This window comes from Oncorhynchus gorbuscha, linkage group LG06, assembly GCF_021184085.1.
Source record: "Oncorhynchus gorbuscha isolate QuinsamMale2020 ecotype Even-year linkage group LG06, OgorEven_v1.0, whole genome shotgun sequence".
Classification (NCBI taxonomy): domain Eukaryota; kingdom Metazoa; phylum Chordata; class Actinopteri; order Salmoniformes; family Salmonidae; genus Oncorhynchus; species Oncorhynchus gorbuscha.
This window is the reverse complement of record NC_060178.1, coordinates 81,682,648-81,708,495: the sequence shown is the minus strand read 5'-3', so window position 1 is coordinate 81,708,495 and position 25,848 is coordinate 81,682,648. Positions and strand designations below refer to the sequence as shown.

The following is a 25,848-nucleotide window of genomic DNA, read 5'->3' as shown; positions in this document are numbered from 1 at the left end:
CCAATCTGGTTTGGGCTTAGTGGGACTATGACCCAATACACCTCCAGGCTGTGTAAGGTCTATTTTTACCAAGAAGGAGAGTGATGGAGTGCTGCATCAGTTGACCTGGCCTCTACAATCACCTGACCTCAACCCAATTTGAAATGGTTTTGGATTAGTTGGTCTGCAGAGTTTTTTTAAAATTATTTTTTATATTTTTTGTTTTACCGTTATTTAACCAGGTAGGCCAGTTGAGAACAAGTTCTCATTTGCAACTGTGACCTGGCCAAGATAAAGCAAAGCAGTGTGACAAAAACAACAGTAATTGTATTTCACATTGTGAAAAGAAGTGTGTGTATAAAATGTTTATAAACTTTTGCATAAAGACATTTTTAGGAAGACTACATTGCCGTCATTTCTTTCAGATCTAACAAACATCCATTTTCATCACCAGTAACAAAATGCTAACATCTATGAACTGCTAGCAAACTTGCTAGCACAACAAGTGAACAACTTTAGGAGGGCAAGCTTGCCAAATAGAGACCCCTGGAAATCATCCCACGAAAGTAAGAGCTGCAATTAAACCGAAAGTATACGGTCAGAGGAGAATTATAATTCTGATAAAGGAATTTTGGGTGGGGGGTGAAATGGAGGCATGCTAGAACAAAAGAAACGCAACGCCATGTGAAAATTACTAACAAATGAGTGCAGGAAATTTAAGAAATTCATAAATTCAGGAATTGAACAAATAACTATGCAAATGGAAAACCATTGGTTGAGTTTTGGAATTTGAGGCTACAAAAAGGGATTTTAATTCCTATGCAATGTTCTACAAATAGGACTAGTTCACTGTCAGTTTTGTCCTATTATTTTTGTTGAAGTTTTGTTGAACAGTAAAAAGTAATCAGAATGGAGAAAAACCCATTTCAAACCACTTGGAATTCATGTGTTGCCATCCTAGGGCCATGCACTACCCATAAAGCATATTTAGAACTTTTATTATTCAGAAACCTCAAATACCGTCCTACCTTTAAAAATGCCAGGATATCATATTTTAAGCTGTCACTGAGCTTTGTATGTTCTACTGTCAAAACCACTATGACCACCGCAGCTGCCTACAGTAAAAAGAGACCTGTAAATGTCAGTGATTCTTTCTATATGGGCTTCAATTTGTATTACGTGATCTTGGTCATTGGCAATTTCATTACCTAAAAGCTTTCTCAGGGCTCACTGGCCTCTCTATACACCTACTGTATGTAATCATTTATAGATCAGCTATAAGCGCCTTTACTTCAAATTCTACCCCATAGTGAAATTAGTTTAATCCCACAGGTTATATCCTATTCCCATTCTATGTCACTCCTTTGCATATTGTCCAGTCCTACAAGCATTAGATTTGGTCCGTGATTTATTAGATTTGATCAAAACCGTGGGGCACTTATCACACATCTACTTCAATTTCTGAAGCTGGTAATTTGAATGAACTTGTCCTCTGCAGCAGAAGTAACTCTGGGTCTTCATTTCCTGTGGCAGTCCTCATGAGAACCAGATTCATGATGGTGCTTGATGGTTTTTGTGACTGCACTTGAAGAAACTTTCAACGTTCTAGAAATGTTCCGTATTGACTGACATTCATGTCTTAAAGTAATGATGGACTGTCGTTTCTCTTTGCTTATTTAAGCAGTTCTTGCCATAATATGGACTTGGTCTTTTTTTTTCCAAATAGGACTATCTTCTGTATACCCTCCCACCTTGTATAATAATAATATAATAATATATGCCATTTAGCAGACGCTTTTATCCAAAGCGACTTACAGTCATGTGTGCATACATTCTACGTATGGGTGGTCCCGGGGATCGAACCCACTACCCTGGCGTTACAAGCGCCATGCTCTACCAACTGAGCTACAGAATGCTGTCACAACACAACTGATTGGCTCAAATGCATTAAGAAGGAAAGCAATTCCCCAAATTCACTTTTAACAAGGCACACCTGTTAATTGAAATGCATTCCGGGTGACTACCTCATGAAGCTAATTGAGAGAATGCCAAGAGTGTGTGAAGCTGTCAAGGCAAAGGGTGGCTATTTGAAGAATCTCAAATATTACATTTTTTTTATTTGTTTAACACTTTTTTGGTTACTACCTGATTCCATATGTGTTATTTCATAGTTTTGATGTCTTCACTGTTATTCTACAATGTAGAAAATAGTCTAAATAAATGAAACACCCTTGAATGAGTAGGTGTTCTAAAACGTGTGTGTGTGTGTGTGTGTGTGTGTGTGTGTGTGTGTGTGTGTGTGTGTGTGTGTGTGTGTGTGTGTGTGTGTGTGTGTGTGTGTGCGCACGGAAAGTGTTCAGAGATCTTGACTTTTTACACATTTTTATTATGTTACATACTTATTCTAAAATGGATTAAATAAAATAGAAAATCCTCATCAATCTACACACAATACCCCATAATGACTAAGAAAAAACAGGTTTTTAGATTTTTTGCTAATTTATAAAAAATAATAAACCGATACCTTATTTACATAAGTATTTAGACACTTTGTTGTGAGACTCGAAATTGAGCACAGGTGCATCCTGTTTCCATCCATCATCCTTAAGATGTTTCTTTCTGTGGAGTCCACCTGTGGTAAATTTCAGTTGATTGGACATGATTTGGAAAGGCACAGACCTGTCTATATGAGGTCCCACAGTTGACAGTGCATGTCAGAGCAAAACCCAAGCCATGAGGTAAAAGGAATTGTCTGTAGAGCTCCGAGACAGGATTGTGTTGAGGCACAGACCTGGGAAAGTGTACCAAAAACTGTCTGCGGCTTGGACAGCTTTTTAAAATTATTATAATTTTTTTTCATTTAACTAGGCAAGTCAGTTAAGAATAAATTATTATTTATAATGACGGCCTAGGAACACTGGGTTAACTGCCTTGTTCATGGCCAGCATGACCAATTTTTACCTTGTCAGCTCGGGGATTCAATCTAGCCAACTTTCGGTTACTAGCCCAACGCTCTAACCAGTAGGCTGCTTTCTGCCCCAGATAAAGAGGCTTAACTCCCAACTGAACTTCTGCCATTAAAATCTTTCTCTGCTGGGCGAGGAGAGGCTCGCTCTCTGACTCAACTGAGGCCTTGTGTAATCTAGGCCTGATCCAACTGTTGATAGTGATTATTTTGCGCGATCTCCACAACCTGGTTGCTGCACCCACATGTCATGTTTTTATTTTATTTGAATCATTGAGTGAATGACTACGGAGCATGTGTCGTGGAAATTTCCTCTATTTACCAAATCATGGGAGCAAACCACACACACACACACGTCAGAGTTAGTTATAAAAGTCCATCTTTAATTATATGAGCTCTATCACAATCCTGTGACTCTCAGATCAATTCAGTGTCTCTCAGTGAATTCTCTGAGAGCCCCCTTACAATGCAACTGAGTTCCTTTAATAGCAAAGTCACACATAGTCAGACAGCATAGACATAATTCATCGTTCAGCTTTGTCTCCTTTCCCAAACCCCAGAACCATAAACCAATCCTCCATATCAACAGGCATATATCAAATTGTCATTTAGATACAACCAACTCAAAATTACAACCAAACCTGGACAAGCTCACGGAAAGGAGAGTGAGGCTATAGGTTAAGATAGAAATAACATTAGAGGGAGCATAGAATGATTCCAGACACTGCCACCCTTCTTTCCCCACTAAAAAAAGGTAGTGAGTAAAAGATATATTTAAACATGATGACACTTTGACCTCTCCCCTCTCAGTGGCCCATGCAACTTAGTCTTGACATAGAACAGATAACTGCAACCTCGCCACAGTATTATACAAAAATACCATTCTGATGAGAATTAACTTACACATATTTGATGAATATTAAACATCTTAAATATGTTACCAACAAATTCAGAATCTTCCCTAACACATGTTCCTTGTTACGCCCATCCCCCTTAGTCCCTGACGTGCCTCGGAATGAGAGGACTATGTGCTTATGTTCCATTCCATGACCCTCATTCACTTGTGGAGCAGCAGATGAGGATCTACAACTTGTGGAGGTCAAGTCAGTGAGCTCGAATTTGGGGGGAGATTGTCTAGCTCTAAGCTTGTGACTAAGCTGGGATTTGAAACTGTGATCTGGATGTTTCCAAGCGCTCATCTGGGGGGTTGGGGGTGCAGATTGAGTGACGCAATCATACCAAACACATTGATTGTAATCCGTTGGTTAATTCAGGCCACTTTTGTGTTTGTTTTTACACAGGTCTTACATTTCAAGCATGCATGTGAACATAATTTTGAAAAGCCGATTATTAACCTCTCTGGTTTCGAGGTGGGACGGAGGTCCCACCTCGACATCAGCCAGTGAAATAGCAGGGGCGCCAAATTCAAAACAACAGAAATCCCATAATTAAAATTCCTCAAACATACAAGTGTTATACACCATTTTAAAGATAAACTTCTTGTTAATCCAGCCGCTGTGTCAGATTTCAAAAAGCCTTTACGGCGAAAGCAAACCATACGATTGCGTTAGGTCAGCGCTTAGCCACATAAACTATATAGCCATTTTTCAACCAAGGAGAGGTGCCACAAACGTCAGATATAGCGTTAAAATTAATCACTTACTTTTGATGATCTTCATCTGGTGGCACTCCCAGGACTCCATGTTACACAATAAATGTTTGTTTTGTTCGATAATGTCCCTCTTTATGTCCAACAGCCTCAGTTTTGTTGGTGCGTTTAGTTCAGTAATCCAAAGGCACAAAATGCGCTCTCAACATCCAGATGAAAAATCAAAGTACAATAAAAGTTCGTAGAAACATGTCAAATGATGTTTAAAATCAATCCTCAGGTTGATAAATAATCAATAGTATTTCAACCGGACAAAAGCTTTGTCAATAGATCACGCGCTGGACTCGTGTCTGGAAATATCCACTGTCCACTCATTGAAAGTGCTGTATCTCCCTCGTTTTTCAGAGTAAAAAAAAAAAAGCCTGAAAAAATGCCTAAAGACTTGCCACACGTAGAAGAAACCATAGAGATTGTGAACTGGGTCCTAAGTCTTTGTATGGTGGATAGGCTTTCAATGGAAAAACAGCCTTTCAAAATAATAGTACTTCCTGGATGGATTTTCCTCAGGTTTTCGAGTGCCATATCAGTTCTGTTATACTCACAGACATTATTTTAACAGTTCTGGAAACTTTAGAGTTTTCTATCCAAAGCTACCAATTATATGCATATCCTAGCTTCTGGGCCTGAGTAGCAGGCAGTTTAATTTGGGCATGCTTTTCATCAAAAAATTCCTAATGCTGCCCTTTACCCTAGTGAAGTTAATAAAGATGTGAATGATTACTATCCTCACACACACATCAAATGTATCCTGTTTTAGGCTCAGACAACCTTGCTCGCTGCGGTGCTCTGGAAAGCCTGGTGAATGACGTGGTGGATGACACCTGGGATGACAGGGCCATGAACAGGATCAGTGCAATCCACTTCCTGGATGATAACGATGACGAGGATGATGAAAAGGTGAGGTGAAGCGCTAGAAGTGTGTGAAGGGGAATGACAGGAGGCGATGAGGTCGAAAAGACCTTTCACCATTCACAGGGGTCGTTTGAAACGTCAACTGTCAATACTCACTAAACAAGGAATAGAGATTTAAAGATATATGTATTCAACTAATATAAAGCGTTGTTGAGTCCATTAACTGGTTGAAAACTAGGTTTGATCTTTCAGATCTTTTAAATTACAGACTGGTCCAAAATGATTGTTAGCCTTGATAAAGATAAGAAAAAAAAGACTGTATAATACAAATACTGAGCTATATTGTATGTAAAAGGGAAAAAAAGACAATTGCTCAGATAAAGATTTTGTTTAACAATTTAATATTATTTTTCCTCAAAGATAAGTCAAAATTATTGGCACCCTGGTTTTCAATAATACCTTTCAATAACTCACTGCACTGAGCCTTTTAAAGGGATCTTAGACCATTCCTCCATACAGTTTTTCCTGATCCTTGATATCCTTCGTCTGCACTTATGGACTTGCCCTCTTCAATTCAAGTCTCATAAAATATTTTTTAGAAAAGGGCTCAATTCCATTAATAATAGAATATACCATTTAGCAGACGCATTTATCTAAAGCCAACTTAGTCATGCGCACATTTGTATTTTTACGTATGGATAGGTGTTATCTTTGGAAGGTAAGGTATTGAAAACAGAGGTGCCAATAATTTTTAACCCTAGCTTTTTGAGAAAAAATGACTTGATTTAACAAAATCTCTCTCTGTGCAACTGTATTAAGTATAAAATAGTATCCTCATTTTCTTTAGCATACAATATATATACAGTATTAAAGAAACATATTTTGTCAAAGGTGCCAATAATTTTGGACCTTAATGTATGTCCAAGTGCATATGTACACTCAGTTGCCAGTCTATTAGGTAGACCAATATAGTACCGGATCATAACCACGTGCTTCCAGAACAGCCTGAATTATTTGGGGTCATGGAAATGTTGCTCAAATGGTATCAAGGGACCCAAGGTGTACTAGGCCCTGGACTCATGCTGCTTACACCAAATCCTGACTCTGCCATAAGCATGACACAACATGAACCGGGATTTGTCGGACCAGGCAATATTTTATTCCCACTCCTCAATTGTTCAGTGTTGGTGATTGCGTGCCCGCTGGAGCCGCCACTTGTTTTTAGCTGATAGGAGTGGAACCTGGTGTGGTCATTTGCTGCAATAGCACATCCGTGACCAGGACTGAGATGCAAATTTCACACCACTGTTGTTCTGCGCCATTATTTGCCTGTTTGTGGCCCACCTGTTCGCTTGAGCGATTCTTGCCATTCTCTTTCGACCTCTCATCAACAAGCTGTTTTCATCCACGGGACTGCCATTTACTGGATGTTTTTTGCACTATTTTCAGGAAAGCCTAGACACTACCGTGCATGAAAAGCCTAGGAGGCCGGCCGTTTCTGAGATACTGGATCATACCACGGTTAAAGTTGCTTAGGTCACCCGTTTTGCCCATTCTAATGTTCAATCGAACAGTAACTGAATGCCTGTCTGCCTGCTTTATAGTATATAGCAACTCATGGCCATGTGACTCACTGTCTGTAGGAATGAACCATGCATAAACTGGTGACTGAGTGTATAACATATTATATATGTTGCTATGAAGGTAATATAATACATGACAGAATGACAGACCTGTTGATTAATCTGGGTCCATTCAGTCTTACAGATCCGTCTCACTGTTTCTCCTCCCTGTCCCTCTTTATTTCCTCCCCACAGGGAACGCTGATGCGACGGGCCACTCCTCATCCAGGCGAGCTGAAGACTATGAAGAAAGCAGCGGAGAACCTCCGCAACGACCTGAACGCTGCCAAAGGCTTGGATTCCAACAAAAACGAGGTCAATAATGCTACAGTCACCACGTCTGTGTGACTCTTACCTCAGAAACATTCTTACCTCTTGTGTCTCTCACCATGTTCTCCTGCACAACCCCCTGAACCTACTTTTCCCCACAAACCCCGCTGTGATCTACCTACCCCTCCTGCAGCTCATCCCTGGGACTCTGCTGTGATCCTCTTGTCCAGTATCTTACTTCATCTCCAATACCCTGCACGGTATCTGCCTCAGACTACCAGGGCCCATGTGCCTTCTTTTCAAACTATTGTGCTATCTTTTCAAACCGCAATAATATGCACAGGTGTGTTCCTTTTTAAAGGTATTTTTTAAAGTTAGTGCTTTTTAAAGATGTATTTTTTCCTTCTTTTTTTTTACAGACAATAGGTAGTTGCACTACTGTAAGTCTTAAGTATATTAAATATTGTTGACATCTTTATATATATTTGTTTTATTTTTTAAATACTGGGGGAATATTTCTTTTTACATTTTGGGGATACTTAGTTTTTGGACCTACTGATTTAAGGATTATTGTATAGTCATTTGTGAATATCGATACTTTTATACTTTTTGGCAGCTCAGATGGTGTAAATTAAAACAATGTATAGCAAGTTTCTTAAACTATCGCAGAATTTAAAAAATGTTATCTTGGTATTTGGTACGTATTTTATTTCCTTTTTAGTGTTTTCCTTTTAAGTAAAAAAAAAATGCAGTTGCTAATGTCTTATCAAAACAATATAATTCCCTTTGGGTGAGTAGACAGCCTCGAATCTTCTTTTCTACTCCATTGTCAAACTTCTTAATCAAATCCTAAACTCATTTTTACATAGACATGTTTGGTAATTTTGTAATTAAGTTTGGAACAGGTACCGTAACCACTCTCCCACAACAGATTGAGTGGAAGTGACAAGGCTGTCTTACTTTCTTTCATTGCGATTCACTGCTTTGAAATGTTTTCTTAATACCAGATACCAGAAACAGCTGCATTTTAACATTTGCCACTTTCTCCCTTTAACACATGAGCTTAGACTTTCAATGGCCAATTTCATTACAAACAAGGTAATAAGAACCAGGGTGGAATCTTTTGAAAATGCAGTTTAAGCATACACTAATGCACTTCTTAGTTTATTGCGTCTTAATAAAACGGAATGGTACACTACAACATTGATTTAACTTTTTTTGTTTTAAATGTATTTCAAGGAGAGGACCATATAAATTTGTTTTAATGTGGATTTCATCTTTCTTTTAAAATTATTTTATTTTAATGATCAAGCTGCACAAAAACACAATTTGAAATTGGCATGGACACTGAGCCTACAGATTTGGATGACTTTTAACCACTGATAAAATAAAATGGGTTTAAAACCAAACATGATTCGTTATTCCCCTTAACTTCGTTTTTAGTCCATTAGTCTTTAGTGTTTCAGCCTTTAGTCCTTTATGAAAAATGTAGACCTTCTGTTTTTGCTTCACCATCTCACAATTGTTAACACGTCATCTAACGTCTCATAACTGTTAACATGTCAAATCATAAACGCCATATTTTTTGTATTCAAGCCGCACAAGCCCGTTATCATTGGATTATTCTTAAATACTGTATGTATTTGCCATTAAAATTGGATTAGATTTTAACCGTTTAATTATTTTATTTTTTTAAGGAAATCACTCAGTTTTAACAAAGCCCATTGATAAAAAGCTCATTAGGGTGGTCATTCACACGTTAGTACTTTTTCCTCAACCATTCATCTCCTGTTTTGTCCATCCAACTTGCATTGCATGACTTGTATATATAGTATGCAACACCTCACCTAACTGTCATGTGCTGTATGTGAAGTCTGCTTGTCTTGAAATGAGTGTAAGTATGGACTGCATTCAATGTTGCATTCACAAAGTTTAAATTCCATTTGTTTATCTCAAGTAGATGTTTATATTGTATTAATACAATGCAATGGGTATCGTTATCCCTAACTGTTCCCTGGTTTTATTTAGGATTGTAAAGGCAAATTATACATCCCCTGAACAGCTTGTATGATTTTCAAGTCTACAGTACCTTCAGAAAGTATTCATACCTCTTGACTTATTCCACATTTTGTTCTTACAGCCTGCATTTAAAATGGATGAAATATATTTTCCCCACCTATCTACACACAATACCCCATAATGACAAAGTGAAACATGTTTTTAGACATTTTTGCTAATTTATTGAAAATTAAATACAGAAATATCTCATTTACATAAGTATTGACCCGCCTGAGTAAATACAAGTTAGAATTACCGCTGTGAGTCTTTCTGGGCAAGTCTCAGAGCTTTGCACACCTGGATGGTACAATATTTGCCCATTATTCTTTTCAAACCACTTCAAGCTCTGGCAAATTGGATGTTTATCGTTGCTAGAAAACCATTTTCAAGATTTGCCTAGGGTTTCAAGTAGATTTAAGTCAAAACTGTAACTCGGCTATACAGGAACATTCACTGTCTTCTTGGTAAGCCACTCCAGTATAGATTTGGCCTTGTTTTAAGTTATTGTCCTGCTGATAGGTGAATTAATCTCCCACTATCTGGTGGAAAGCAGACTGAACCAGGTTTTACTCCAGGATTTTGCCTGTGCTGATAGGTGAATTCATCTCCCACTATCTGGTGGAAAGCAGACTGAACCAGGTTTTACTCCAGGATTTTGCCTGTGCTTAGCTCCATTCAGTTTCTTTTTGTATCCTGAAAAACTCCCCAGTCTGTAATGATTACAAGCATACTCATAACATGATGCAGCCGCCACTATGCTTGAAAAATATGGAGTATACAGATAGCTTAGTGGTTAGTGGTTAGTGTTGGCCCGAGCTGACAAGGTAAATATCTGTCATTCTGCCCCTGAACAAGGCAGTTAACACACTGTAGGCCGTCATTGTAAATAAGCATTTGTTCTTAACTGACTTGTCTAGTTAAATAAAGGTTCCTTTTTTTTTAAATAAATAAAAAAGTGTTGTATTGGATTTGCCCCAAACATAACACTGTATTGAGAACAGGATGCATGTTTTGGAATAGTTTTCTGTACAGGCTTCCTTTTCACTCTATCAATTAGTTTAGTATTGTGGAGTAACAAGAATGTTCTTGATCCATCCTCAGTTCTCGTATCGCAGTCATTAAACTCTGTTTTAAAATCCCTGGGTGGTTTTCTTCCTCTCCGGCAAGTGAGTTAGGAAGGGCGCCTGTATCTTTGTAGTGACTGGGTGTATTGAAACACCATGCTCAAAGGGATATGTTTACCCATCTACTAATACTGTAGGTGCCCTTCTTTGTGAGACATTGTAAATCCTTCCTGTCTTTGTGGTTTAATCTTTGTTTGAAATTCACTGTGGGACTGAGGGACCTTAAAGATAATTGTATGTGTGGGATACAGAGATGAGGTAGTAATTCCAAAATCATGTTAAACGCTATTATTATTAAACAGAGGCCATGCAGTTTATTATTATGTGACTTGTTAAACAAATGTGTACTCTTGAACTTATTTAGGCTTGCCATAACAAATGGGTTTAATATTTAATGACTCAAGACATTTCAGCTTTTAATTTTTAATTACTTTGTGAACATTTCAAACAACTTCATTCCACTTTGACATAATGGGGTATTGTGTGTAGGCCAGTGACCATAAATCCCATTTTTAATCCATTTTAAATTCAGGCTGTAGCACAACAAAATGTAAGTCAAGGGTTTGTGAATACTTTCTGAAGGCACGATATCACCCTGCTTCTGAAGTGTTCTGGTCCTTAATAGATAACCAATAGAACTGTGTAGCTTACTTTTCCTTATCTGCCATTTTGTAAAGGAAGTGTGTACATCTCCCAAAGGGACTGTCTCTCTGATTTCATCATTCCTGGAAAGGCAGAGCTCACTGTTTCCTGCCATGTCAGTAGACTTCTATAATTGATTAAAACCTCTAGATTGCTACAATATCCTTTGGTCTTAGCAGCTGCAATAATGTACATGGTGCTTTGTCTCTGAAACCTGACAGAAATGAAATACAATCATCTACTGATAAATATGCATAGAGCTGGTCGTGACCGGCACTGAATTGCATGAGCATGCAGTTCTTAAGTGTGTAAAATAATTAACAAGAATGTAAACTAATTGAGACTGGAGAAAAAAAGTTTCCTTTCATCTGAAATGTAGACCGATATACCGTCCAGTAAGAATCTAATTTCACAAGAACTAATTATCTCTGAAAACAGTACTGCTACATTACAGTGCCTTGAGAAAGTATTCGGCCCCCTTGAACTTTGTGACCTTTTGCCACATTTCAGGCATCAAACATAGATATAAAACTGTATTTTTTTCTGAAGAATCAACAAGTGGGACACAATCATGAAGTGGAACGACATTTATTGGATATTTCAAACTTTTTTAACAAATTAAAAACTGAAAAATTGGGCGTGCAAAATTATTCAGCCCCTTTACTTTCAGTGCAGCAAACTCTCTCCAGAAGTTCAGTGAGGATCTCTGAATGATCGAATGATGACCTAAATGACTAATGATGATAAATGCAATCCACCTGTGTGTAAGTCTCCGTATAAATGCACCTGCACTGTGATAGTCTCAGAGGTCCGCTAAAAGCGCAGAGAGCATCATGAAGAACAAGGAACACACCAGGCAGGTCCGAGATACTGTTGTGAAGAAGTTTAAAGCCGGATTTGAATACAAAAATATTTCCCAAGCTTTAAACATCCCAAGGAGCACTGTGCAAGCGATAATATTGAAATGGAAGGAGTATCAGACCACTGCAAAGCTACCAAGACCTGGCCGTCCCTCTAAACTTTCAGCTCAAACAAGGAGAAGACTGATCAGAGATGCAGACAAGAGGCCCATGATCACTCTGGATGAACTGCAGAGATCTACAGCTGAGGTGGGACACTCTGTCCATAGGACAACACTCAGTCGTATATTGCACAAATCTGGCCTTTATGGAAGTGGCAAGAAGAAAGCCATTTCTTAAAGATATCCATAAAAAGTGTTGTTTAAAGTTTGCCACAAGCCACCTGAGAGACACACCAAACATGTGGAAGAAGGTTCTCTGGTCAGATGAAACCAAAATTGTACTTTTTGGCAACAATGCAAAACGTTATGTTTGGTGTAAAAGCAACACAAGCAATCACCCTGAACACACCATCCCCACTGTCAAACATGGTGGTGGCAGCATCATGGTTTGGGCCTGCTTTTCTTCAGCAGGGACAGGGAAGATGTTTAAAATTGATGGGAAGATGGATGGAGCCAAATACAGGACCATTCTGGAAGAAAACCTGATGGAGTCTGCAAAAGACCTGAGACTGAGACGGAGATTTGTCTTCCAACAAGACAATGGTCCAAAACATAAAGCAAAATCTACAATGGAATGGTTCAAAAATAAACATATCCAGGTGTTAGAATGGCCAAGTCAAAGTCCAGATCTGAATCCAATCGAGAATCTGTGGAAATAACTGAAAACTGCTGTTCACAAATATTCTCCATCCAACCTCACTGAGCTCGAGCTGTTTTGCAAGGAGGAATGGGAAAAAAATTCAGTCTCTCGATGTGCAAAACTGATAGAGACATACCCCAAGCGACTTACAGCTGTAATCGCAGCAAAAGGTGGCGCTACAAAGTATTAACTTAAGGGGGCTGAATAATTTTGCACGCCCAATTTTTCAGTTTTTGATTTGTTAAAAAAGTTTGAAATATCCAATAAATGTCTTTCCACTTCACGATTGTGTCCCACTTGTTGTTGATTCTTCAGAAAAAAATACAGTTTTATATCTTGATGTTTGAAGCCTGAAATGTGGCAAAAGGTCGCAAAGTTCAAGGGGGCCGAATACTTTTGCAAGGCACTGTACATAGCATTCCTCCTCATGCCATGGTGATTTTTTTGGCAGTCTGTCTAGTGCCTGCACAGTGAACTCACTGTATCATGATTCCATTTTAATCCTTCAAAAATACAAATATTTAATCTGAGCATTATTAGTGCCAATGATCTAAAGGAACATTTACATTTAGTTCATAATCAAATAAAGTGTATTGTTGCTTAACAATACATAATCTAACACATTTTTCTGTGTTAAATTGTAATTTATGTATAATGTGCATCTGGTTTCCTCCTGGCTTTGTATTCTTATTGTGCAATAACTTCTGGATTTATCTCATTTTGAACAGCAATGCCTTAAATGTTCAATTCAGCTATTTTGACTTTATCAAATCTTTTCTGGTTAACAATTAAGTACCTGATTTGTTTTTAAATTAAAATCGTAAAAAATAAACAAATAGCTTAGCAAAGAAAAACCTCTCGAACAAGGATTTTGCTAGGAGTGATTTGAATGGGCAAGGTAAAACTGATAATTAGCCGTTATTGGCAGAGAGCTTTGGAACTCTTTTCTTATTGGTCTATTAACTACTTTACTGCATGTGTTACCATGAAAGGCCAAAACTCCCTCCCACCAAAACAGGCAGAAATTTCAGCTGGACTTTTCAAACATCTCTTACACTAAAAGGGCATTATCATTTCATGGTAACACATGCAGTATATGTATGTATGTATGTATGTATGTATGTATGTATGTATGTATGTATGTATGTATGTATGTATGTATGTATGTATGTATGTATGTATGTATGTATGTGTGTGTGTGTGTGTGTGTGTGTGTGTGTGTGTGTGTGTAAACCACAGAAAAATCTTGTTTTTGACTGCTCTAGGCCTTTAAGATGGAGTTCATTGGAATTTTTCCAAATTAAATAGCTTTTGGGGTCTTGGCTATTTCACAGCACTTCGACACAGTTCACATACACTACATGACCAAAAGTATGTACAAACATGTTCGTTGAACATCTCACTCTAAAATCATGGGCATTAATATGGAGTTGGTCCCCCCTTTGCTGCTTTAACAGCCTCTACTCTTCTGGGAAGGCTTTCCACTAGTTGTTGGAACATTGCTGCGGGGACTTGCTTCCATTCAGCCGTGAGCATTAGTGAGGTTGGGCACGGATTATGGACGATTAGGCCTGGCTCGCATTCGGCGTTCCAATTCATAGGGTTGAGGTCAGGGCTCTATGCAGGCAAGTCAAGTTCTTCCACACCGATCTCAACAAACCATTTCTTTATGGACCTCACTTTGTGTTAAGGGGCATTGTCATGCTGAAACAGGAAAGGGCTTTCCTCAAACAGTTGCCACAAAATTGGAAGCACAGAATTGTCTAGAATGTCATTGTATGCTGTAGCGTTAAGATTTCCCTTCACTGTAACAAGGCGCCTAGCCCGAACCATTATTCCTCCTCCACCAAACTTTACAGTTGGCACTATGCATTGGGGCAGGTAGCGTTCTCCTGGCATCCGCCAAACCCGGATTCAAGCATGATTCATCACTCCAGAGAATGCATTTCCACTGCTCCAGAGTCCAATGGCGGTGAGCTTTACACCACTCCAGCCGACACTTGGCATTGCGCATGGCGATCTTGGGTTTGTGTGCGGCTGCTTGGCCATGGGAACTCATTTCATGAAACACCTGACAAACAATTATTTTGCTGACGTTGCTTCCAGAGGCAGTTTGGAACTCGGTGTGTGTTGCAACTGAGGACACAATTTTTATGCGCTACATGCTTCAGCATTCGGCGGTCCCATTCTGTGGACTACCACTTCGCGGCTGAGCTGTTGTTGCTCCTAGACGTTTCCACTTCACAATAACAGTACTTACAGTTGACTGGGGCAGCTCTACCAGGTCAGAAATTTGATAAACTGGCATCCTATTACAGTGCCATGTTGAAAGTCACTGAGCTCTTCAGTAAGGCCATTCTAATGCCAATGTTTGTCTATGGAGATTGCATGGCTTTGTGCTCGATTTTATACACCTGTCAGCAACGGTTTTTAGCTGAAACAGCTGAATCCACTAATTTGAAGTGGTGTCCACATGCTTTTGTGTCGGTCGTGTACATTCCTGCTTATGAACTTAAAAGAAAAGTAAAGGCAGGTTGTAAGCTGACTGGTATATACAAATGTTTATTGTGTTACTGTGAGTACACTAGTCTAAAACTGTGCACTATTTCAGTTTAAAACTAAATGACTCAATTTTAAAGCAGATTTATTTATCTTTGAAATGTAATCTCAATAAACAAAATTAGTTCTGATCCACAATCATTGTAGACTAATCATAACATGTTTAGCTATGCATGATATTTTCTGACTCTCCAGGGGTGTAGAAATGCTCAGGCTAACACATCCTCCAGTCGCAGCAGTAGCCACAACTGGCCCATCTCTGGCCTGCGCTGGGTGGGAGCCTCCAAGGAGCTCCTGCATGGGGGCCTCAACCTGTTCCCCGTCAATGACAGCGTGAGGGGACGCTGCTCCAGTCCAGAGAAGGATGCTGAGCAGATCGAGGAGGAACAGCTTGAAGACGTGAGCATACTCTTCCGTTGACCTTATCTGTCTCATTGTTGTCTTTGATTTGATTCGATTTTCTTTAGATTTTGAGGTCTCACTTTGTTGACGTCCCACTTATTGGGTATATTGTTTTCTGTCTCCAGAAGTCAAGATCAAAAGGTTGTACTTAAGCTGCTGAAAGCTACAGATTTCAACTTGTTTCTTTCTCTCCCTCTTCCTTCTCTCCCTCCCTTCTCCCAGGATGGTTCTGTCCATTTCTCTGAGGGAGAGGGGATTCCCAGGAGGTTCAGGCATGACAGAGGAGACATCCAGGAGGACAGGAAACTGCAGCGATGCAGAGCTCAGCAAGCAGGGCCCAGTCCCCAGTCCCCCCCACATAGCACTGAAAAGTTTGCTAGCTCCGGGAAACAGGTCCAAGCTGGGGCTGCCGACAGGACCTCGTCACACGACTCGGTCATCTCCAAAGTGCCCTTAAGAGTAAATCTGCACGCCCTATGATATAATGTATTCCATTTGTTTTTCAAACTTCAATTCCTACTAGTGCTAAAATGCAAGTCCCATGGTATAGAAGCTTTGTGGTAGAGGCGTACCATCATTTTTCATTTTGTATCCAGGCCAAGTTCTTTCTGTAGGTCGCTCTGTTGAGATACAGGCTCATTTGTACTCTAATTGTGTTTTTTCCCCACTTAGCTACAGATCAAAGTTTGCGGCCAGAGGGGCAGTCTGGGAATCAGCATTGCAGGAGGGAAGGGCTCTCTGCCTTACAAGGAGCGTGATGAGGTCAGCCTTATCGCAGGAGCAGCAGTGCTGTCAGACTTGATGCGACACTGCTGCAACTCCAATCGAAGCACCACCTCCTGCATTATAACCATAGCTAATAATAATATCTGTGGAGTGGCATTTATTAATGGCAGAAATGTTAGCCAGCAGTAATATAACAAGTAAATATTCTAAGTAGTTGATATTACATTTCAGTGGTAGGTCTCAGCTGACTTATTTAAGAAGCATGAGAGATGCAGACAAATCCAGATTCAGATTATTGGAGGCGCAGTGAAACCACAGTTGATTAAAAAATGTCCTTTGATCATGTTCACTATTTAAATGCCAGTTTTTGTACTTCTACTAGTGTATATTTTCCTTTTTCAGGGCATCTTTATTTCCAGAGTGTCGAAAGGAGGGCCATCAGAAAAGGCGGGGGTCCACATTGGAGACAGAGTACTGGAGGTTGGACCCAAACATCCTCCCATGTTTATAGTCCCTGTAGTTTTAGCCGTTCTGATTATTTACATGTAGGTCTTTTGACCACCATATGATAAATCGCCAGCCCACATCCCCTCCATACCAGGCTTAGTAAAAGAGGCCATTGCAATTCACCTCCTGGCCAGCGGAGGGCGCCATTAGATGGACACAAACTGTTGGCTGCAGTGTTAGACAGCCTCTTTTTCTGCATGTACAGTGAGGGAAAAAAGTATTTGATCCCCTGCTGATTTTGTATGTTTGCCCACTGACAAGAAATGATCAGTCTATAATTTTAATGGTAGGTTTATTTGAACAGTGAGAGACAGAATAAAACAAAAATCCAGAAAAACGCATGTCAAAAATGTTATAAATTGATTTGCATTTTAATGAGAGAAATAAGTATTTGACACCCTCTCAATCAGAAAGATTTCTGGCTCCCAGGTGACTTTTATACAGGTAACGAGCTGAGATTAGGAGCACACTCTTAAAGGGAGTGCTCCTAATCTCAGTTTGTTACCTGTATAAAAGACACCTGTCCACAGAAGCAATCAATCGATCAGATTCCAAACTCTCCACCATGGCCAAGACCAAAGAGCTCTCCAAGGATGTCAGGGACAAGATTGTAGACCTACACAAGGCTGGAATGGGCTACAAGACCATCACCAAGCAGCTTGGTGAGAAGGTGACAACAGTTGGTGCGATTATTCGCAAATGGAAGAAACACAAAAGAGCTGTCAATCTCCCTCGGCCTGGGCTCCATGCGAGATCTCACCTCATGGAGTTGCAATGATCATGAGAACGGTGAGGAATCAGCCCAGAACTACATGGGAGGATCTTGTCAATGATCTCAAGGCAGCTGGGACCATAGTCACCAAGAAAACAATTGGTAACACACTACGCCGTGAAGGACTGAAATCCTGCAGTGCCCGCAAGGTCCCCCTGCTCAAGAAAGCACATATACATGCCTGTCTGAAGTTTGCCCATGAACATCTGGATGATTCAGAGGACAACTGGGTGGAAGTGTTGTGGTCAGATGAGACCAAAATGGAGCTCTTTGGCATCAACTCAACTCACCTTGTTTGGAGGAGGAATGCTGCCTATGACCCCAAGAATACCATCTCAACCGGTCACAAATGGAGGTGGAAACATTATGCTTTGGGGGTGTTTTTCTGCTAAGGGAACAGGACAACTTCACCGCATCAAAGGGACAATGGACGGGGCCATGTACCGTCAAATCTTAGATGAAAACCTCCTTCCCTCAGTAAGAGCATTGAAAATGGGTCGTGGATGGGTATTCCAGCATGACAATGACCCAAAACACACGACCAATGTAACAAAGGATTGGCTCAATAATAAGCACATTAAGGTCCTGGAGTGGCCTAGCCAGTCTCCAGACCTTAATCCCATAGAAAATCTGTGGAGGGAGCTGAAGGTTTGAGTTGACAAACTTCAGCCTCGAAACCTTAATGACTTGGAGAAGAAGAGTGGGACAAAATCCCTCCTGAGATGTGTGCAAACCTGGTGACCAACAAGAAACGTCTGACCTCTGTGATTGCCAAGAAGGGTTTTGCCACCAAGTACTAAGTCATGTTTTGCAGAGGGGTCAAATACTTATTTCCCTCATTAAAATGCTAATCAATTTATAACATTTTTGACATGCTTTTTTCTGGATTTTTTTGCTGTTTTCTGTCTCTCACTGTTCAGATAAACCTACCATTAAAATTATAGACTGATCATTTCTTTGTCAGTGGACAAACGTACAAAATCAGCAGGGGATCAAATACTTTTTTCCCTCACTGTATAGGCTACTGTTACAACAAAGTTATGCTGGTTTGTAGAACAAACAATATTTTGCTCTTAAAGCAAGTATACTAAAATATCTATATCTAGAGAGTAGATATCAATATATGAGTGATATTGATATTGGTCAAAGAATTGACCTTTCATTGGCACTACAAATGAAATGTCAAACTCTTAGACCAAATGTGGATATGAATTGTGGGCCCATAAATATACCTGTTTATTTTCAGTGAATGCACATTTTGATGCGATAGCTTCTATTACCCACCCTTGACCCCTGCTTCTACTTTTGTTGGCATCCAACCATATCATTTGTCACTTGTCCATCCAGGTCAATGGCCTGGACATGCAGCAGGTCAGCCACCATGAGGCTGTCACTGTCCTGAGGAATGCTGGGAGCTGCATCAAGATGAAAGTCATGAGGGAGAGGACTATCCCGCGCCTCCATGCCTGCCGGGCCCAGCAGGAAAGCACTGTTGCCGTCACCGCGGAGACGGACATTCTCATGAGCTGGCAGCTTGTTGACCTGGAGGATGGACGCCAGCGACCCAAGGCCAAGCAGCCAGGTTCGGAGCCCTCTGTGGATTGTGACCTGACCAAGAGGATTGCGGCTGGAATCTGTAACGGTAATGGAGGGGTGAGTGGAGTTGACCACTAATGGCTCTAACTATAATTGTGTTGACAAAATAAAGGTGAGGCAGAACAGAATCATTTTAGGTTGGATATTTCACAGGTATCAGAAAGTCCTCAAGATGTCCTTTTAAAACGACTCCATTATTATACTGTCTTGTGTTCTCTGAACATTCTCTCCAGCTAGGTTATGATTTTCATTATTGTTTGTGTCTTTGTTTCTTTTCAGTCTGATCTGCAGAGCGATCTTAATTGGTCCTTCTTAAAACGAGAACCGGAGGTCTCGTTTAAAAGCAATGCACTTCAAGTGGTGAAAAATACCATGACGGTAAGCAAAAGGATCTTCTCAGGGGTCAAAAAAATATGTCCTTTCCTCACCCTCTCTCCTTTATCTGCACTAGTCTGAAAAACTGACAAGGTGAAAGCCAGCTAGTGGAAGCTCATCATTAGGCTGGTTTTCACCTGGTCAAGTCTTTAACAACCAGTCCAGTTAATGGGAAGGAGACAAAGGCAGGACAGATTTTTTTAAGAGCCTCGCAAGACTTTCTGATGCACATAGCTGTGGGAAGTAGGGGTGCTGGGGGTGCTGTGGCACCCCCTAATAAATGTAAATGATCTTGCCAAAATGTATCAAAAAATGTTTTCCACAAAACTCCTGTCTGAACAGTCATTAAGAAAACAAAAATACTACACCAGAGAGCGTAATTCAGCTACAGAGGTTCAATAGCTTCTAAAAAAAATTGCTGTGGATTAAGTTTTATCACAAACACTTACAGGCGGGAAGGCCACAATTTGGGCAGTACGAGCGCTAAATGTAGAACAGCTTGTTGCATTGTGGCCATAGACACAATCCATACAATGATTTTGGAACCTCTAACCCTGGCACTGACTGGTAAACTGATGGGTACACTAGCAATAGCTGCCAGTCCTGACTTGAATGGGAACTGCCATCTATGGATTATATTTGTATGGCTGTCAGTTTGCCCTTCACACATTTCAAAATACAATAGCGAGAAAAACAGACCTACTGTTTGGAAAGCAAATGACTACGAATCTGTCAATTCTCAACAACGTTTGAGCTATTCTGAGTGAGCAGCACTGTTTTTCAAAGTAGCTTATCTTGATATATTGGAACAAGTGAAAGTTTATTTGTAGCAAACTATATACAGTATATATCAGGATGTCCGATAGGAGAATTTGGTGCCAGACCAGTCATGCATATGCATCGGGTGCGTAACACATTAGGGAGTACACCTACGCCGCCATCAATAAACAAGTCATATTGGCCAAATAAGCCACGTCCTTAAAAACAGCCTTTAACAAATTACAGAAAGACTATTCCTTGTTTCAATTGCGGCCATTCTGACCTTGAGCAAGTCAGTTAACCCCCGATAATAACTGCTCCCTGGGCGCTGATGACGTGGAAGTTGATTAAAGCACCCCCTCTCTGATTCGGAGGGGTTGGGTTAAATGCGGAAGACGCATTCAGTTGTACAACTGACTAGGTATGCTCTTTCCCTGACATTTATGTTTGTTTTTACATTCCTAAAATAATAATTGTCCACCTCATGGTTCAGCTGTCAGAGATTTGAGCACTAAATGCATCAAGACATTATGGGCATATTTTTTTAACCTTTATTTAACTAGGCAAGTCAGTTAAGAACATTTTCTTATTTTTTCTATAGGCTTAGGCATCCACTGTATGATATTAATCTAAAAAATAATATATATCAAACCCACAAATGCTGATGCTCCAGATACTCAACTGTATTGTATTGCTTCTTTAATCAGCACAACCATTTTCAGCTGTGCTAACATATTTGCAAAATGGTTTTCTAATGATCAATTAACTTGGTTGCTGATAATGGGCCTCTATAACTATGGAGATATTCCATTAAAACCGTCCGTGTCCAGCTACAATAGTCCTATACAACATTAACCATGTCTACACTGTATTTCTGATCAATTTGATGTTATTTCATTGGACAAAACATGTGATTTTCTGTCTAAAACAAGGACATTTCTAAGTGACCCCAAACTTTTGAACGGTAGTGTATATAAATAAAGGAAGAGGAGCCCAGAGAGAGAGATATGCAACGACACCTGCATGCATTTCTTAATCCATGTCAGATAGGCTATACAGATATGGGCATGAAGAAGGAGGCTCATTTCTTAATCCATGTCAGATAGGCTATACAGATATGGGCATGAAGAAGGAGGCTCATTTCTTAATCCATGTCAGATAGGCTATACAGATATGGGCATGAAGAAGGAGGCTCATTTCTTAATCCATGTCAGATAGGCTATACAGATATGGGCATGAAGAAGGAGGCTCATTTCTTAATCCATGTCAGATAGGCTATACAGATATGGGCATGAAGGAGGAGGCTCATTTCTTAATCCATGTCAGATAGGCTATACAGATATGGGCATGAAGAAGGAGGCTCATTTCTTAATCCATGTCAGATAGGCTATACAGATATGGGCATGAAGAAGGAGGCTCATTTCTTAATCCATGTCAGATAGGCTATACAGATATGGGCATGAAGAAGGAGGCTCATTTCTTAATCCATGTCAGATAGGCTATACAGATATGGGCATGAAGAAGGAGGCTCATTTCTTAATCCATGTCAGATAGGCTATACAGATATGGGCATGAAGAAGGAGGCTCATTTCTTAATCCATGTCAGATAGGCTATACAGATATGGGCATGAAGAAGGAGGCTCATTTCTTAATCCATGTCAGATAGGCTATACAGATATGGGCATGAAGAAGGAGGCTCATTTCTTAATCCATGTCAGATAGGCTATACAGATATGGGCATGAAGAAGGAGGCTAATTTGTTCATCAAAATGTTAGATTGAGGACTACCAGAGTTATTCCTATGAACTTTCTTCCTCACCTCAAGTTCAACTGTCGGAGTCAGTTGGAGGGGAAGTGTGCACTGCCTTCATATCATAGGCCTGCAGTATAATAGGCTAATAGCCATACCATACCAAACCTTCACAAAAGTTTCTAAACTTTATTGGGGTAATAACAAAAGTAAGTCAAGACTTTGTTCATAGTGAAAATACGAGCAGGATATTATATTGCGGCAAACACAACATTACAGTTGAAACTTCATTTGACCAAAGAAAATGTCCCAACAGAATAAAACAAAACACATTTTGCTTTTTTAGATTTAGGTTATTAAGTAGGCCTTCAATAATAACAATGATACACAATAATAATAAATACAAGAAATTGTATCCTACCTGAATAGTGAGTCACACAGTAGTAGCCCGCATTTGGCCATTTGTGTGGTATTAAAAAATATTCTGCTAATGTCGTTGATCCTATAAATGATGTAGAATTGGATGAAATGCGTTTATAAAACGGGAAAAAAATCCAGACCCTTCTAAAAATAAAAATATATATTTTTTTAAATGTCTGCTGAGCTGCATGCCCGCCCCCTCCAGCATCTCCCACCTCAACACATCTTCCCACCGTGTCTATGCTGATGCAATCTTTGCAACTCGTCAGTCATCTCAGTGTCCCTTAGATGTACACTCTTGTTGAATAATTCATCATTTACAGTATTAGCACTATCAAACGCCCTTAACGGGATTCTTCACTTCAAATGTTTGTCAGATGTGTTCTAAGCTCATAAGTGGTGTAATATCAAGTTTAGGTCATGTCTCACACCATCTGTTGTTTAGATCCTATTATAGTATACCTCAACCCCAGATGAATCGAAAAGATACACACCGTCAAATATCCACATTTTATTCAGTGTGTCTTTTCCATTCATTTGGGATTGTGGTGTAAATTTAGACAACAGATAGTCAGATGTGGACTCATCACAACAATTGTGAAATGTCAGTATGCCTTCAAACAAACTCATTTTATTTCCCACCCATTAATGTTCCATTTCTGGGCAATTTCCTGCTAGATACCTCGGATTATCCTCACCCACCCCTCCACCTCAGACGAGGATGTAGAGCCCTTGACACAGGACCCTGGCAGTGAGCCATTCGAGGACTTTGAAGATCCTGACAGCCACATCCACTCTGAGTGCTTTAACAGTGCGCTCTATCCCCCCTGACCACATGACTAAAGTTTGCAATGTTGAAAACAACTGACTTGTTATACACAATCCACTGGGCACAGATGTTCAACGTGTAGTTTTGATTTACATTTGGTTGAGTTGTAAAATCAACAAAAATGTCACCATGTCATTGGATTTAGGTTAAAAGTTGGGTGAAAAAAATAAGAAATTCCCTTACGTTGATGACTTTTTCCAATCAGTTTTCCACATTGATTGAACGTCAACATATTACATTTTTTTGGTTGAAATGATGTGAGAACTGTCTTTCTCCTGTCTTTTGTATAGATTGACTTGTTTAAAAAATGATATTCCAGCTAAAGATTTGTTTACATGATTAAGAAACTAGTAAAAATGTCCTTGCACTGCTATTTTGGGATGATTTACACCACTGTTTTGTTGAATTAATGTTGATGGCTGCTACAGTAAATGTTAAGACCATGGCAGGAATTAACTCATTAACTTGTGCCAAAACTCTTTGTTTTGGCACAACAATAGACTTGTTTTGCATTGCATCAGCCATGTGGGAGACCAACCACAATGAATCAAGACAAAAATAGTACTGTTAAACTCCAGCTTCTCTGTCTCTGAAAGGGAGATTCACAAAACAAAGGATAGTCATTTAGAGGAAAAATATCTGTACGACACTTAAAATCTGTTGTGCACTTTCAATTTAGAGGTTTGTGTTCAGTTGGGCAAAGTGTTATTCTTCTAGCTACCTCTACCAATGAGCCACTGAAGCAGATGTTTTGGCAAATGTTATGCCCCCCTAGCCACGAGAGAGAGATGTCCTTTTACTCTCCCCAATAGGAGCTTAGATAAAATGTCACATGCCTGGAGTGACTATACAGTGGGTGTGTCCTTGCCGAGGCTCTGGAGACAGTCTGAACCCTGACCCCCTTCTCCTAACACCTGCAACCCAATGCTTTCTTTTCACCTGGTGGAAATATTTCTAATGTATGAAAGGCCAGTCAGTCTAATGTCATAACCTCTTAATACTTCTATACTGGTCTGAGTCACTCGGAAAGGAGTATTTCATGTCGTAGTTGTAGTGATGTCTTCAAATGTACTTTGAATTAAGAGAGTGTGATGTTGCGAAACAGATAGCAAATCAATTGATTTCACACTTCTCAGGTTTGATGCCTCACCAATGCCTTTGGTATTCTCACCACCGTGTGTACACGATGGCCACTTCTAATGTTATTTCAAAAAAATTGTGTATGAAGACTCTCGCCTGAGAGAATATTCTTGCTTACTCTTCAGTCCACGCTGAAAAGCACCAATGTTCAGGTTATGATATGTCAGTTGCGACAAATCATTCTAGGCAGCAAAGCAATAAACCTCAGTATTCCTTTAACATTATTCCATCAAGTCTCTGCTGTCGCTGAAAGGTAACATTGGTATACCAGCAGAGGAGAGGCTTATTGTGGCGATAATGAAAGATTTATGTTGTGCCCACATTTTCTGCAAGAATCTTAGCCAGAGTTTTTAGTTATGCATTGCCTCTGAATAAACATACATTGTTTACTGATTCTAATCTGTGTAAAATCAAAGAAAGAATTGTACTTAACTGGTTACCTGCTACTGTACTAGAATATGGAACACTTTAGACCTCACTTTCCTTGTAAGATATTATTTTATTTTGATGTTCATTCTCACCATTCTTATATTGCCAAATACTTAATTTCTCAATAAAATGTTATCTGAAAGTTTTGTTTTGCAAACTTTTTTAAAGCTCTGTGAAACCTGTATTGAGGTAAGTGCAACTTCAAAAGGGTGTACATGTACAAATGACACAGCTACATATTTATGTTCCTTGTTTGAAAGGGACCTTTTATTTGACCTATGATTAGTTTCTGCTGTGCCGGTGCAACTCTTGTATCCCATTGGCCACAACAGCTTGGTTTTCCCAGCTAGTCTGCAGGATGCTCAATACTCTGCTCAAATAGCTGGAGTAGCAAGGTCACGACCTCCGGCGTGCCCGCCTTTTTACCTTATCTTCCACACACACATTTTTTAAAAACATGTAAAGTGTAAGGGTTTTGACTCTGCAATGCTGCACATTAAATAAACTTGTAAGGGTGGAGCTCCCTGACTTAAATGTAAGATTGACATTTTTTCAAAGAAAGCTGTCATTTCTACTGTATATAAACAGATGGCAGAGTATCATATTACTACAGATTATGTGTGCGTTTGTATTGGATTTAGACGTTATGTAATTCCATCTGTTGAAGTGAAAATCTACTGAATCTGGTTTAGTGAAACTGTCTTGGGTAGGGTGGAGAAGCTAGCAGGTGTTTTAATAAATT

At 39.6% G+C, this 25,848-nt stretch overlaps 2 protein-coding genes across 4 annotated transcripts in view; both read left to right on the top strand.

The window, feature by feature from the left end:
- Positions 1–16,871, top strand: part of LOC124038405 (leucine-rich repeat-containing protein 1-like) — a 72,959-nt gene extending 56,088 nt beyond the window's left edge. Inside the window, exons 13-17 of one of the 3 annotated variants that reach the window (XM_046354254.1) lie at positions 5,371–5,510; positions 7,283–7,402; positions 15,597–15,800; positions 16,026–16,262; positions 16,476–16,871. In XM_046354254.1, the coding sequence (XP_046210210.1) occupies positions 5,371–5,510; positions 7,283–7,402; positions 15,597–15,800; positions 16,026–16,262; positions 16,476–16,718 (944 nt within the window). In that variant the 3' untranslated portion in view covers positions 16,719–16,871. Of the gene's footprint in view, positions 1–5,370; positions 5,511–7,282; positions 8,767–15,596; positions 15,801–16,025; positions 16,263–16,475 lie in introns of those variants that run through there. The other 2 variants (XM_046354256.1, XM_046354255.1) reach the window with 2 other exon arrangements.
- Positions 16,726–25,225, top strand: LOC124038406 (protein scribble homolog). Its single transcript, XM_046354257.1, has 4 exons — positions 16,726–17,009; positions 19,156–19,461; positions 19,684–19,782; positions 23,387–25,225. Exons 1-4 carry the CDS (start codon positions 16,887–16,889, stop codon positions 23,537–23,539), a joined length of 681 nt encoding a protein of 226 aa, XP_046210213.1. The 5' UTR covers positions 16,726–16,886; the 3' UTR covers positions 23,540–25,225.
- Positions 25,226–25,848: the final 623 nt, after the last annotated feature.